The following is a 15,000-nucleotide window of genomic DNA, read 5'->3' on the forward strand; positions in this document are numbered from 1 at the left end:
GCAGAGTTCAGGTTTGGTTAGGAATGTGTTCAGTTATATTCTACCCTCACCCCTGTTATTGTTTTTTTTCTTCCTTTCTGGTTCTTTTTTTTCCTTTATTTCTTTCTTTTTGTTCTTATTTTCTTGCTTTGTTAATTGGTTTGCTTGATTCTTTGTTTTGCTACTTCCCTTGTTTCATTTTTTGTTTTGTTTGTTTTATTCGTTTGTTTGTTTACTTGTCTGCTTGTTTGTTTCTCTGTATGTCTGTCTGTCTGCTGGTTTCTTTGTATATGTGTATGTATGTATGTATGTATGTCAGTATGTTTGCTTGTCTGTTTTGTTTGTACATTTGTTTGATTGTCTGTCTGTCTGTCTGTTTGTTTATTTTTCCCTTTCTTGCTTTTTTTTTAATCTTTGTTTCCTATTCTTATTTTCGTTTTTCACTCAGTCCCACCGGTACGTTACAGTCACAATCATTTCCCGCTACCGTGAACGAGGGGCGACTTAATCTCATTCATCATTCATGACTCAAAAACCATGAATAAAAACAAACCATTTTTCAAGCCGATTATCAATTATTATTTCTCTCTTCCCCTTCCCATCCCCTTGGTCTACTTCACAGAGGAGCAATGGGGGAAGCGAGTTCTGTAGGTTCTGGCAGCTATTTACAACGGTCTGCCATTATTCTGAAGGAGTGAGAGACCAAGGGACCAGCAGGCCGCATCTAGACCTTAACAGACCGAATTAGGAGCTTAACAGAGCGAATCTAGACTTGACAAACCCCCGCCTAACTGACCAACAAACCTAACAGACAGCATCTAGATTTAATGGACCAGGCAAACAGATCTAACATACGTAATGGATGATACCTGGTGCACCCAACAGACTACCCGTAACAGGTCAAATCTAAGTAACACACCGCTACTATAACTACCTAACATGACCTAACAGACCCTAACAGACCCTACCTGACCTAATAGACTATACCCAATTTAACAGACCACACATATCAGACTACATTCACCAGACCTGATGAACTGTACTTAGCAACTAACAAGCTGCACCTAATAGATTTAAAAAGATGTAATGAACCTAACAGGCCCTAATAGACCTAATGGACAAACAGACCAGTCCCAATGTAACCCTTTCACTGCTATGGCCGTCCTTCCTTAACCTTCCTAGCACTGTAAAAACTGTTTGCAGGGAGACGCAGGAGAGAATAGAGGAAAAATAAAAGGTAATATTGCCTTTTTAAGCTCCTAAAATATTTACGAAAGCCTGGCACAAAAATACAGTCAAAAATATTATAGCCATTAAGAAAAACAATTTGTGTAACAGTGATAGGGTTAACAGACCGCACTTAACCCTTTGAACGGTGACGGCACATGTGATTTTTATTTTTTCAGCAACCCTTCTACAAATACAGAAAAGCTTTACTAGATATTCAATGACATCTTTTGCTGAGAGTGTAGTCTTTCAAAACACTCATTTAAACTTACACAATGAAATAAACATTACCTATACTCTGCTCTCTAAACAAAAAATCTCTCTCTCTCTCTCTCTCTCTCTCTCTCTCTCTCTCTCTCTCTCTCTCTCTCTCTTACACAAGCAGAGAAGAAGCTGTGGCAGTGAAAGGGTTAAAATAATAGAACCAATTGTCTAATCACACAGAAAATAATTCTCTAATCCTTGTTTAAACCCGGCAGTAGGGCGCGTCATATCTGGACGGACTGAAAGAGATGAAAGAGGAGGAAGAAGAATAGGACGAGGAGGAACCTAAAGAGAATACTAAAAAAAGTACAAACAGTAGGTAACCAGTTAGTATGTTAGGGGCTGTCTGTGGGGAATGTACTGTATAGCATGTGATGAAAGGAAGAGGAGGAGAATGAACACAAAGGAAGACAAAGAAAGAACAAACAGTAACGAAGCTAGCAATTTTTACATGGCTAGAAGAAGAAGAAGAAGAAGAAGAAGAAGAAGAAGAAGAAGAAGAAGAAGAAGAAGAAGGAGGAGGAGGAGGAGGAGGAGAAGGAGGAGGAGGGAGAATAAGGATGAATAAAAAAAGGCGTAATAATTGAAATCAACATTTTTCCTCTTCTCTAATCATACACATCCAAAACAATAATTACATCATAACTACTAAATTTATCACTTCAAACCAACTACAGCATCATAAAATTCCCATAGAGTAATTAGATTCATACACAGTACATCTCTCTCTCTCTCTCTCTCTCTCTCTCTCTCTCTCTCTCTCTCTCTCTCTCTCTCTGGTACATAACTTGAAAACGATTTGTAGTACATCTTACGAGCAAAATCCAGGAAAAGTCATTAAATTTCTACACAATAAACCCCCTATTCTCTCTCTTTCTCTCTCTCTCTCTCTCTCTCTCTCTCTCTCAACGCTGGACTTGGTAAAGCCTATCTGATTTAATGGCGGCGGAACCCATCTTGCTTAACGCGTTGAAAAGCAATTTCTCCTTAAGTGTCATCCCCCTTTCCCGTTTTCTTTGAAGTGACAGTCACCATTTTCTTTCAAGGCTGGCACTGAAGGAGGGAGGGAAGGGGGAGAGGGGAGGGCACGGGGGATAAGGGGGAGGGAGGGAAGGGGGGGTTGTCTGTCGTCATTTGATTCAGCACTCTTGCTTCAAACAATAAGAGAGTTTTCTGACGTTGGGTGCTCTCTCTCTCTCTCTCTCTCTCTCTCTCTCTCTCTCTCTCTCTCTCTCTCTCTCTCTCTCTCTCTCTCTGCAAGCTTCTTCATAACTTCCTTATTCCCTTTCCTTGTTCTTCTTTCTTGTCACTCTATCATCGTCATCTCCTTTCTTCTTCTTTTTCTTCATCTTCTTGTTTTTCTTCTTCTTCCCTTTCTTTGCTTTCCTCCTCCTCCTCCTCCTCCTCCTCCTCCTCCTTCTCCTCTGTCCCTCTTCTTCTTTCTCTTCACTGGCGCTTCCACATTTGGCTGAGACATTCCTCCTCCTCTTCCTCCTCCTCCTTCTTCTTTTCCTCCTCCTCTACCTCCTTTCACTCCAGATGGCGGAAGGAGAGAAAAAAGAAGGAAGGAAGGAGCAACTATGACAGGAACAACAACAACAACAACAACAACAACAACAACAACAACAACAACAACAACAACAACAACAACGAAAACAAGAGACAAAACAACAATAACACAAGAGGAGGGAATAAAAGGAAGAAAGGACAAGAGGAAATTAGTCTCCTGGGAAATAAAGTCGCACCAAGCTACACTATAAAATCGCATCGTTCCCCTCCCTCTTTTTTTTCCCCCCCCCCTCTCTCTCTCTCTCTCTCTCTCTCTCTCTCTCTCTCTCTCTCTCTCTCTCTCTCATTTCTCATTTCCACTTACCATCTCTTTCCTTCACTGTTTTTTCCTCCTCCTTTTCTTTTCTCTTCCTTTACCTTCGATTCTTTCACTTTCTTTCTGTTTCCTTTACTCCTTGTGTCATTTACTCTCTCTCTCTCTCTCTCTCTCAAGTCAGGCTGGGTCTGGATGTGGTTTTTCAAATTATGGGATCTGATCGCGCTTAAAAGGCTTTGATCGTCTCGTGAGCAGCCACAGATGTGCCTAAACTCGCCCATAACCCCACGCTGCCTCTCCCCTTCATGCTGACGTAGGAGGAGGAAGAGGAGGAGGAGGAGGAGGAGGAGGAGGAAAAGACCCCATGAGGATATATAGTTTTGAGGTGTTTCAGACTTTTCCACATAAATAGTTGAGTTCCCCCTTCCTTTCTCTCTCTCTCTCTCTCTCTCTCTCTCTCTCTCTCTCTCTTTTTCGGATCCTTTCCCCCTCGACCTCCTGAGAGAAGGAAGGAAATCAATTCGGAAGGAGAGAGAGAGAGAGAGAGAGAGAGAGAGAGAGAGAGAGAGAGAGAGAGAGAGAGAGAGAGAGAGAGAGAGAGAGAGAGAGAGAGGGAATGAATGAGTGTGCTGACCCGCCACTCTCGCCACTGTATTCTTGGCTTTGGTTTTCTCATACGTGAACACATAAGTTATACGTTACGCAGCACTGAATGCCTCCCCGCACACCCCCCCCCCCCCACTCTCTGTCACTCGCCCACACACCTAATCTAATTCCCCCTCTCTCCTTTCCACTCGCATTTTCTCTACAACGCAAACTATTCTTCCTTGATGTGGCGCCGATAGGAAGCCAAGTCTCTTACACTCAAGTCTCGGGCACCTGTTTGGTCCTGGTGGTCTTCATCCTCTGGTTCATCATCTTTACTGCTAATCTGTACAATCTAATGGCTTTTCTTTGCCTTGTGTTTGTATTCTGGCATCCTACAGGGTGGTAGTGGTGGTGCGCTGGAGGTTGTGGGGTGTGTGGGTTAGTGGGTTAATGGGTTAGTTGGGTGCAGAGGTTGTACGTCTTAAATTGCAGTGTGTTGTGGTTTTCTAAAAGGGTTGTGGTTCGTTTGGTTCATTGTTGTACGGTGGTTCCTTTCTGTTTCTTGTTTCTCTCACTTCGTCTTTTTCTTCTTCCTTTTTTCTTTTTTTGTTTTTTTGTTTTTCCTTTTTTCTCTTTTTTTTTTATCTTGTTCTTGTTATTCTTTTCTCCTTTTTTCTGCCTTCCTTACTTCCTTCTCCACCTCCTCCTCCCCTTCTTCTTCTTCTTTTTCTGTTTCTTATTCTTCTTCAAGGTTCTTTTTTTTTTTCCTTCCTTACTTCCTCCTCCTGCTCCTCCTTCTCCGTAAGCCTTGGTCAGTTTCAAAGACAGCCACTCGACACAAGGTTGCGTTTCTACCTGAGCCTTCATTCCCAGACAGGTGTGGATGCAGGCGAGTCAAGGCGAGTCACACCTGTCACCTCTCTCCTGCCCTCTCCTGTCGCTTGCCGGTGGTCCAGCTCATAGTACTGTCAATATGGTTTTTCTGTTCACTTGTTAACGAGTTTTTAGTGAATGATGTTCTAAATCAGTTTTTTTTTTAATTTATTTAACAATTTATCTATTTTTATTTTCAGAATGACGTAATATGCTTCGTCTGACACTGAGAATATAAATGTTTCATGGCCAGTTTAAGCCTCTACTTTAGGGAACCTGTCACCTATGAGCTTTCCATCTATCCAGTACCTATATTGATCCATCCCCCTTAATGTAATGGCGGGCAGAGAGAGGCGGAAGACACCTGATTATGTCAAGATTTAGAATCACAATATGGTGGCTGTAGCTGTTTTTATGCCCAGTTTTTTTTTTTTTTCTTACACCATATCGAGTTTCCTTCCGTTATCAGTAAACCTGCTTTCCTCTCAGCAGGGGCGGCGTGGCGGGACTCATCGCGCAGACGAGTGATGGACGCGCCTAGAACATGATGGGAAAGTGGCTGGGTGAAGGTGGATAGAGGGACCGTTTTGCTGGTGAGGGCTATTCTTACAGATGGGTACCGTAAATTTAAGGCCTTATTTTTCACTGAACGCTGTAATTTCTTATGTGGACTATTTTCAAAGGCAACGGTTTCTCATGGGTATCTGTTTTCCTATTGGTGATGTAAAAATTCCTGTTGCATTATATTAGTATCATAAGAACAGCCTTGAAAACCCCAACAACTTCCACAGCAGCCTGTTAACAGTAGCGGTGGTGGGGCGCCCAAACGTTTCAGAATAGTCATAAAGGGGAACTGCTACTTTCCCAGCCGCCACAAGTTACCGTACCACAAGCATACACGCAAAAAATGTTCGAAATCTAGGAGAGGAGCCACTGAATTTTATATAAACATACCTCTGAAATCTCTTAATATGGCCGCCACTTCATCTACCAGCCATACAGTTTCAAGACATTACTCCTTGTTTTGGACATCCTTTAGGACAAAATTCTTTCGGAAGTAGAATCTTCAGAGGGTCTTTTTTCTCTCCGTCTTTTTGGTGCCCTTGTTCAGAATCCCTCTTACTTAAAAAAAGGAGACCACAAACTAGATCTAAACACTATTGTACTCTACTCTGCTACTTTCCATAAGAACATAAGAACATAAGAAATAAGGGAAGCTGCAAGAAGCGACCAGGCTTACACGTGGCAGTCCCTGAATGAAATATATCTACCTATTTCCACCTATCATCCCCATCCATAAACCCCGTCTAATCTTCTCTTAAAGCTCCCTAATGTCTTAGCACTAACAACATGATCACTGAATCTGTTCCACTCATCTACCACTCTATTTGAGAACCAGTTTCTTCCTATCTCTTTCTTAAACCAAAATTTTTCAAGCTTGAACCCGCTATTTCTTGTTCTATCCTGGTTGCTGATCCTAAGAATTTTGCTTACATCCCCCTTGCTATAAACCTTATACCACTTACAGACTTCTATCAGGTCCCCTTTCCAGACTCATCTAACACACCTAGACTGCCTGAGGACACGAGCCACACCTTCTTCAGGGAATGAGGAGCGGAAGGCGAGGAAAGCGAGTTGGTCACCTCCACAATCGAAGAGAATACATGAATAGAAAGAAAGCAAAAACAATTAAAGCTTGCTATTGGTTCTGGGCAGCATCAGTCGTGTTGGAACCTGTCAGTTTCAACATTCATCGCCTTCACTTAGAGAATATGGGAAAAATGTGTAATTCTTAATATAAAATCATATACGTATCGGAGTTCCGGAGCCTTGAACTGCAGGCAACGCTGGTGCGATCCGATCAAAGGGTAAATTTAGCCTGCCAGTGAAAAGTGACGCGGGGACAATGCATATTAAAATAGTGTACACTGCAAGAGACTGTCCGGGGCTTTTCTCGATGGATTCTCCATTCAAAAGCTTAAAGTTTTAAACTTATTCTGGGGCTTTCATGGAGATGTTGACGAATGCATTATTTGTTTTCAAGCGCTTATATTTATGCATGCAGTAATCCGTCACAGTACAGCGGCGTGGTGGAAAGTACGGACGTCAGGTTAATAAACACGTAGAAAACTTTGGATAACATTTTTTTTTTCCTCCACTACGGAATGTCTCTGGCCTCGTGTCTCCAGGTGAGATTCTCGATGACTAAATGTTTCCATAAGTGTCTTCGTTTGTACCTCCTTCAACGCCTTCGTCAACAAGTAGCTGTGTGGTGTGTCACGTAATAAGGAAATGATAGCACTGGCATCACTCCATCATTGTCTGTAGGAAATCTTGTTTAAGAAATTAATCCTTTCAAAGATTATTCCCGTTTCTACCGAGGGCTTAGTGAAAGTTGTGGTGGTGTGCAAGTAAAGACCTTGATATTTTGATGTTCTGTGTTAATTTTTTGTGTTAATTATCTGTCAACGTGACCTTCAACGCCTGCGTCATCGCCTCCGTCAGTTGAATTACACCAAATCAGAAGGTTACAGAGCCAGAAAGCTTCGTGGACATCATACCCGCGTCCAATCGCTTCCGTAAAACACAAACACCTGGATTGGGACAAAAATTTCACTCCAGAATTGCAGCAGTTGGGATAAAGAGCGAGGCAGCAACACAGTGGCGCTACTCGGCTCACCTTAACATAGTATTGCAATTATATCAGTGACAGCAGCAACAACAATAAATACTTAGCGGCATCACATTAGCCTTAGTGGAGGAGTGCAGGGCCATCACGCGCACGCACGCACACGCACACACACACACACACACACACACACACACACACACACACACACACACACAAAGAAGAACAAAAAAATATAAATATGCCAGAGCAACAAACAACACACACACCAATTACTGCACAGACAAAAAGGTAACAATACAAGAAGAAAAAGAGAAGGTGACACTTACCTTAAACTACTTGCGTTAGGATCACAGACGTTCGTGGTGAAACACCCTGTGTGGCTATTTACAGCAGATCTCATGGTTCTCCAAAGTCTTTTGAGGCGTGGCCGAGTCTCTTGGCTAGTTCGTGCATCACCTCTTTGAATATGAGCGTGTCCACGTTCTGGCCCAGCATGTAGAAGAGGAACCAGTCGCCCATCTTACTCTTCCTCACTATCGTATTGATCACCTCTTTGTTGATTAGACGGAAGCGGAGACAAAGGAGGTAGGCGCGCATCCTCGGACTCAGGATGATCATGAGTCGGTAGAGCAGCACGAAGAACGTGAGGAACACCAGCAGCAGGAACCAGAACCACAGGAAGATGTAGATTTTCTCGTTGACGATGTTGATGGGCAGGATGCAGAGCGAGTCGTAGCGCTCCAGCTCGCCCGACGTGCCGAACTTGCTGAAGGAACACTTGGTCATGCGCGGGAACACGAAGATCATGGGGTCGCATGCGCACCTCCTGATCATCTTCCATGAACTTGATCACGTCCAGACCGAACGTGAGGAAGGTGTTGCCCAGGAAGCGGTCGATCAGGAACATCTGACCTGAAACACCAAGAAGACAGCCACCGTTAGAAAAGCATCCATGACCTGTGACCTTTGAATCCACTCTTTCCTATCCCCCTCCCTTCCCCGCGCAGCCTGCCTTGATCCCCATCTCCGCCCCTCCTGACAAAAAAAAAAAAATGAAAAAGAAACAAATTTGTCATACCAAGGATCAGAATACAAATGATCCTACGCGCATAAATCAGAACACAACGCGATCTACAAACAACCAAACATCCGAACACATTTCACTTGGCGGCACAAAACACGGGCACCGAGGAAGGCAGCCTCTCCGTGTTTACAGCGACTCACGTACACAGGCGCGCCAGCCGACATAAAGAAGGAACCTCCCGCAGTCAGATCTCAGGTAAACTCTCGCAGGTTTACAATACCCAAGATGATACGAGTCTCGCCCAAGTTGTTCCCTCTACTAAATCTACTCCGTGTTGTCTCCAGGTTTGGTTATGTGGCAGCAGTATGCACTTTGGTTACGATGATAGTAAAGTCTTGTCACTTACTCGACTACTTTCAATAGGCTCTTGTGGCGATAGTGAGGGTATTCAATGGTGTTTTCATGATTCTAGTGATAGTTTAATAAGGATTCTGCATAACTATTGCAGGAAAAAGACTTATGGAAAGATGATTTATTATCTTTAAGGCCTTTGAAAATAGTCTTGGTGAGAGAAGAAAGTGTTTAAGAATAAAAGTGTTGATTAGTGAGTTATATACCGCCCTTCCTTCCACTGTGTCTAACGTTCCTGTCTGGCGTCTTGTAATCTAAGGAGCTATACTGCCAGGGTTTATAAGTAGGTTGCCGGCAGATCAGAGGACTTAAGAGTGAAAGAAAAAAAAAAGGAAACAGTGAAAGTGAATGAAGTTAATAGATTCTGACCACGAATGTAACTGCAGAGAAACGTGGACGAGTAAGAGTATGTAGGATTACTAAGCAGGAATTCAATGCGCATATTCATTTATTCCTCATACGCATCAAATGTAAAACTTGTGGAAAGAAATAAAAAAATAGAAAAAAAAAATCTTGATCCACACACTTCCTCAACCATGCAAGTCCACATCCACCCATCCACACACACATGTAGGCCCCACTCAGAGCCAGCTACCCACAACCACTCACACACGCCCACACACACCCAAACAAGGGGCCTACAAGACGGACGCCCCTCGTCAAGGATTCATCTCTCTTCCTGGTTGGGTCACATTTGGAAAAACAACTATTGCTTTAAAGGAGAACGACACCAAGGGCATCGCGTGTCCGTGTGTGTGTGTGTGTGTGTGTGTGTGTGTGTGTGTGTGTGTGTGTGTGTGTGTGTGTGTGTGTGTGTGTGTGTGTGACTTCAAGGACGTACACACACACACACACACACACACACACACACACACACACACCACACACACACACATTTCACAGGCATTCACCAGTTCTTCTCCTTCTCCTCTTTCTCCTTCTCCTCCTTCTTCTCCTTCTCCTCCTTCCCCTCCTCCCCCTCCTCCTCCTCTACTCAAACTGCTATTCCTCTTCAATTTCCCCTATTCTGTATAACTCCAATCTTAACCTTTAACTATCATTAGACACTACTACTACTACTACTTTTACTACTACTACTACTACTACTACTACTACTACTACTACTACTACTACTACTACTACAGTTTCTCCTCCTTCCACAAAGTACATTTCCTCTATTTCTCGTCCTTGCCCTCTTCGATTCCCTCCTCCTCCTCCTCCTCCTCGTCCACCACCACCTACTCTCCCTACTCCACCACCTCCACCACGTCCACTTGGCCTTTCCCGCTCTCACTCACCGAGGGAGGACCAGTAGAATAAGGTAGAATACTCAAGTAGGTAACCTTGTTTTGGGCTGAGAGGCTTTTTGTTACCTGTTCCTCTTACTTTCCAACGATACTTTTTTCCTACACCTCTGTATCCACCACCACCACCACCACCACCATCACCTCCTTCTCAGTAATGTGACCTCAAGAATCACTCCCACGTTATCCTTCTGTTGCAGGAAACGAAGTAAAGGAAGGAAGGAAGGGGAGAGGAGAGGAATGGAGGAAAGCAAGGGATAGAGAGAGCAGGAGGGTGCAGGAAAAGGAGGGAATGAGAAAAATGAGAGGTGGAAAAAGAGGAGATTAAGAATAAGTGGAGATTACAAGAGAGGAAGAAAAATGAAGGAAGTGGGGAGAAGAAAAAACAGAGAGAGAGAGAGAGAGAGAGAGAGAGAGAGAGAGAGAGAGAGAGAGAGAGAGAGAGAGAGAGAGAGAGAGAGAGAGAGAGAGAGAGAGAGAGTATTGTATAAAAGTAGGAGGAGAAGGAGGCATTTTCTACCTACCTATTCATCCCTTATTCCTTCACTCACAATAAGGTCCGTCCTTATCCTGACCCTCGCCACTGTACCAAACCCTGACCCTCCCTGACCTTACCTGACCTACCCTTGTATTTCTTGTGTTTTGGTAGGTGTTGTTATGAAGCAAAATTCTTTTCCTACTACTACTACTACTACTACTACTACTACTACTACTACTATTACTACTACTACTACTACTACTACTACTACTACTACTACTACTACTACTGTTACTACTACTACTACTACTACTACTACTACGACTAGCAGCTAACACTCTTGCCATTTATCACTTAAGTAGGCAAAAAATACAAAGCATTTCTTTTATTCCTCGTTTCCTCTCCTCTCCTCTCCTGTTTTTCCTATTCTTTCCTACTACTTCCTATTTCATCTTCCTTCTAAATTCGCTTCTTATCCATTTTTCACCCTTCGTTCTCTCTTGTTTTTTTTTTATGTTTTTCTTTTTCTTTTCTGTAACTTCTCTTCCTATTTCTTCTGCTCCTCTTTCTTTACCCTTTCCAGTCATTTATCCCTTCCTCTCCTACTCATCTTCTTTCCTCTTCCTCCTACCTTTCTATTTCCTTGTTCTCTCTTTCCATTCTCCTCTTTTAACTCGCCTCTCCCTATTCCTTCCTCTACTCCTCCTCCTTTCTTTCTCACTTATAAATTCTCTCTCCCGTTCTCCTCCTCCTCCTCCTCCTCCTCCTCCTCCTCCTCATCCAATTATGATTAACTACAATTCCGTGCATTTTTTTCTCTGCCACTTAAACATGAACACAAAAATCCTTTCAGTGTATTCATTCGAAGCTCACCTCTGGGTTCGACTCCCAACTGAGGCTTCACTTCACCTGCCTCATGTTTGGGGGCGGAGAGGAGGAAGAGGAGGAAGAGGAGGAGGAGGGTATTGATTTTCGGCTTCATGGGGTCTCATTTGCATAACGCGCGGGTTATTGTTGTGTATTCTTTTTTGGTTCAACCTCTCCTATGTGTGTGTGTGTGTGTGTGTGTGTGTGTGTGTGTAGCTATTCACTCACCAACAACAACAGAAACAAAAAAAGAACAAAGCAGGGAAGGCACGATACAAGTACGAGTGATATATGACTAAAATAAACAAATAAACTTGCTTCCCACACTCTGGTTAAGGGAGATTCAATAACACAGCACTAACTTAGCAATAGCGTGTTGATAATCCTGCTATATAGTGCCGTGTTTATGTGTGCGTGTAGTGAGGCGGCTCAGGGTGCGAGGTTAGTGTTGTGTCTCGACAAGGCCTGGGATTGAGTTAATTATCAAGTCATTTGTGTCAATCTGGAACATCATGAACGCTAGAACTTAAAATTTAGATTAGCTTTTTTCTTGTGATGTAGTTTTAAATCTTCTTCTCTTCTCTTCTTTCTCTTCTCTTCCTCCTCCTCCTTCTCTTCCTCTTCACATTATTTCTATTACTACCGCAGGAACGTAAAAAAATATTCTGATACGGCAGTCGCCCCTACTGCTGCGACTAAAACAACTCATTTTCTTAACGTTTCTGTGGTAAAGGTGCTGTTCTTTTGTTTTCCATTCTTTCTCCTATTTGAAATAAAAGAATAAATCAAAATTTACGCTACCGTTGTTGTATTCAGGTTCTTCTTCCTTCTTCTTTTGCTGTTACGAGAAGAACTGGTTAACTTCCTAAGAAACTAATTAACTAGCCAACTAACAAACTAAATAATTAAGAAACTAACTAAGAAACTTTTTAACTAAATAAATATCAGTTTTCCTGTACTGAAGTCTCCCTCCTGCTCCTGTTCTTCCTCCTCCTCTTCCTATTGTTACTATCATTACTAATCCTCCTCCTCCTCCTCCTCCTCCTCATAACAATACTACTACTACTACTACTACTTCTACTACTATTACTACTACTACCAATACCACCACCACCACCACTACAACTGGCAGAGACTCCCGTGACTCCCAGAGCAAGGCGGGGCGGGGCGGGACGCGGGGGCCAGCTTCAAGCACAGCGGTAAGGGTGTGGCTCTTGCACCCCTGCCTCACCCTCTCTCCAATCCCCCCTCCCCAACCAGCTCCCTTACCTTCCCCTCTCATCCTTCCCATCTTTCTCTTTTCTATCTCTCTCCTTTCTCTTCACTCTCTCCTCTCCCTTTCCTTACCTTCATCTTTCCTTCATCCCCTCGCTTCCTTCATCTTTCTTCTCTCACTCATCTTTTTGTCTTCATCTTATCTCTCTCTTTATTATTTTTTCTATATTTCTCCTCTTTTCTCTTCTTTCTCCATTTCTCTCTCTTCTTTCTCCTCTCCTCTCTTCCTCCTCCTCTTCTTTCTCTTTATCTGTCTTGTCATTCTCTTCCTCCACCTGTTCTTCCTTCTCCTCTTCATTTCTATTTTCTTATCCTTTCCTCCACTTCCCTCATTTAACTTGTGGTGATATCTCTCTCTCTCTCTCTCTCTCTCTCTCTCTCTCTCTCTCTCTCTCTCTCTCTCTCTCTCTCTCTCTCTCTCACTGCTCAGCTTCCGGAAAATTGCATCAACACCTTATGACGACAAAAGTGAGAGAGAGAGAGAGAGAGAGAGAGAGAGAGAGAGAGAGAGAGAGAGAGAGAGAGAGAGAGAGAGAGAGAGAGAGAGAGTCTAATGGTAATAAATTGCCTTAGTAATCATTTTTTTCTCTGAATTCTTAAGTATGGCACAAAATAGTACGATTTTTTTTTTATTTCTTTACTATTTTTATTTAACTGTTATTGAATCCAAGATGCGCCAATAAAAATACAAGCAAAAAAGGAAAAGAAACATATAGGATTAGTTAAATAAATAAATAAATAAATAAATAAGACGAAAAATAAAGATAATATCAAATAACCTTGAGATTCTGCTGATATTCCTTTTAAGTTCAGGTCTCTCTCTCTCTCTCTCTCTCTCTCTCTCTCTCTCTCTCTCTCTCTCTCTCTCTCTCTCTCTACTATAACGTTTTCTTCAAAGAGGTTGAGGTGTGGCAGGGAAGGAGGAAGGGGAGGGAAGGGAAGGAAAGGGAAGGAGGAAGGGGAGGGAAGGGAAGGGAGAGAAGGGAGGGGAAGGGAAGAGATGGGAATGGGAGAGTCAGGTGAGGAGGTGATGATGATGGAAGGATAATGGCAGATAACAATGGAAGGGTTGAGAGAGAGAGAGAGAGAGAGAGAGAGAGAGAGAGAGAGAGAGAGAGAGAGAGAGAGAGAGAGAGAGAGAGAGAGAGAGAGTAAAGGGGATAGTAAGAGCCTTCTGCGACTACTATTATTACTACTACCGCCACCACCACCACCACCGCCACCACCACCACCACCGCCACCACCACCACCACCACCCTCCTCTAAAAATATTTCCCACGATTCAAGCAAGAAGCAGAAAGCAGGAGATAAACTTTTGACAAGAGAACGAAAACGACAAGTTACTGGGAGAGGAAGGGAAGAAAGAGGAAGAGAGGAAAAGAGGAAAGAGAAAGAGGAGGAAGAGGGGGAGGAAAGGTGTGTGGGGGTAAAGGAACGGGGAAATATTTGGAAGAGAAAAGCAAGATGGTGGTGAGAGACGATGTGGAGGAAGGGAGAGGAGGAAGGGACAGAGAGAGAGAGAGAGACTGAGAGGGAGAGGGGTGAGAGGGAGAGGAGAGGTGGTGATGGTGGTGGTGGTGTCGTGGCATTTCTCCTTCTCTTCCTACGTAGAAATATTTTAATGATACAAAGTGAGAGACAGAGAGAGAGACAGAGAGAGAGAGAGAGAGAGAGAGAGAGAGAGAGAGAGAGAGAGAGAGAGAGAGAGAGAGAGAGAGAGAGAGAGAGAGAGAGAGAGAGAGAGAGAGAGAGAGAGAGAGAGAGAGAGAGAGAGAGAGAGAGAGAGAGAGAGAGAGAGAGAGAGAGAGAGAGAGAGAGAGAGAGAGAGAGAGGATGAACAGCGGAAGTAGGGGCAAGGAGGAAAAATGTAAATGTATGCCAGGGAGGAAAAACGAGGGAAGGAGAGAAAAATACGAGAAAGAATGAATGGTAAGGGAAGGAAGGAAGAAACGAAGAGAGAGAGAGAGAGAGAGAGAGAGAGAGAGAGAGAGAGAGAGAGAGAGAGAGAGAGAGAGAGAGAGAGAGAGAGAGAGAGAGAGAGAGAGAGAGAGAGAGAGAGAGAGAGAGAGAGAGAGAGAGAGAGAGAGAGAGAGAGAGAGAGAGAGAGAGAGAGAGAGAGAGATGAAAGGAAGAAAAAATAACTAGAGGATGGAGAGAAGAGAAAAAGAGACAGAAAAGTAGAGTGAATGGAGGAAGTGGAGATAAAGGAGAAGAGAAGGAAAGGGAAGAGAAAAGGGAGGAGAGAGAGAGAGA

General features: G+C 43.3%; 1 protein-coding gene across 1 annotated transcript in view; it reads right to left on the reverse strand.

The window, feature by feature from the left end:
• LOC135093236 (innexin shaking-B-like) overlaps window positions 1-8,370 on the reverse strand; it is a gene marked incomplete at its 5' end in the record, with an annotated part of 27,363 nt that extends 18,993 nt beyond the window's left edge. Inside the window, 2 exon segments of the mRNA XM_063992243.1 lie at window positions 7,715-8,201; window positions 8,203-8,370. Of these exon segments, the coding sequence (XP_063848313.1) occupies window positions 7,785-8,201; window positions 8,203-8,370 (585 nt within the window).
• Window positions 8,371-15,000: the final 6,630 nt, after the last annotated feature.

Source organism: Scylla paramamosain, chromosome 42 (genome assembly GCF_035594125.1).
Source record: "Scylla paramamosain isolate STU-SP2022 chromosome 42, ASM3559412v1, whole genome shotgun sequence".
NCBI lineage: Eukaryota > Metazoa > Arthropoda > Malacostraca > Decapoda > Portunidae > Scylla > Scylla paramamosain.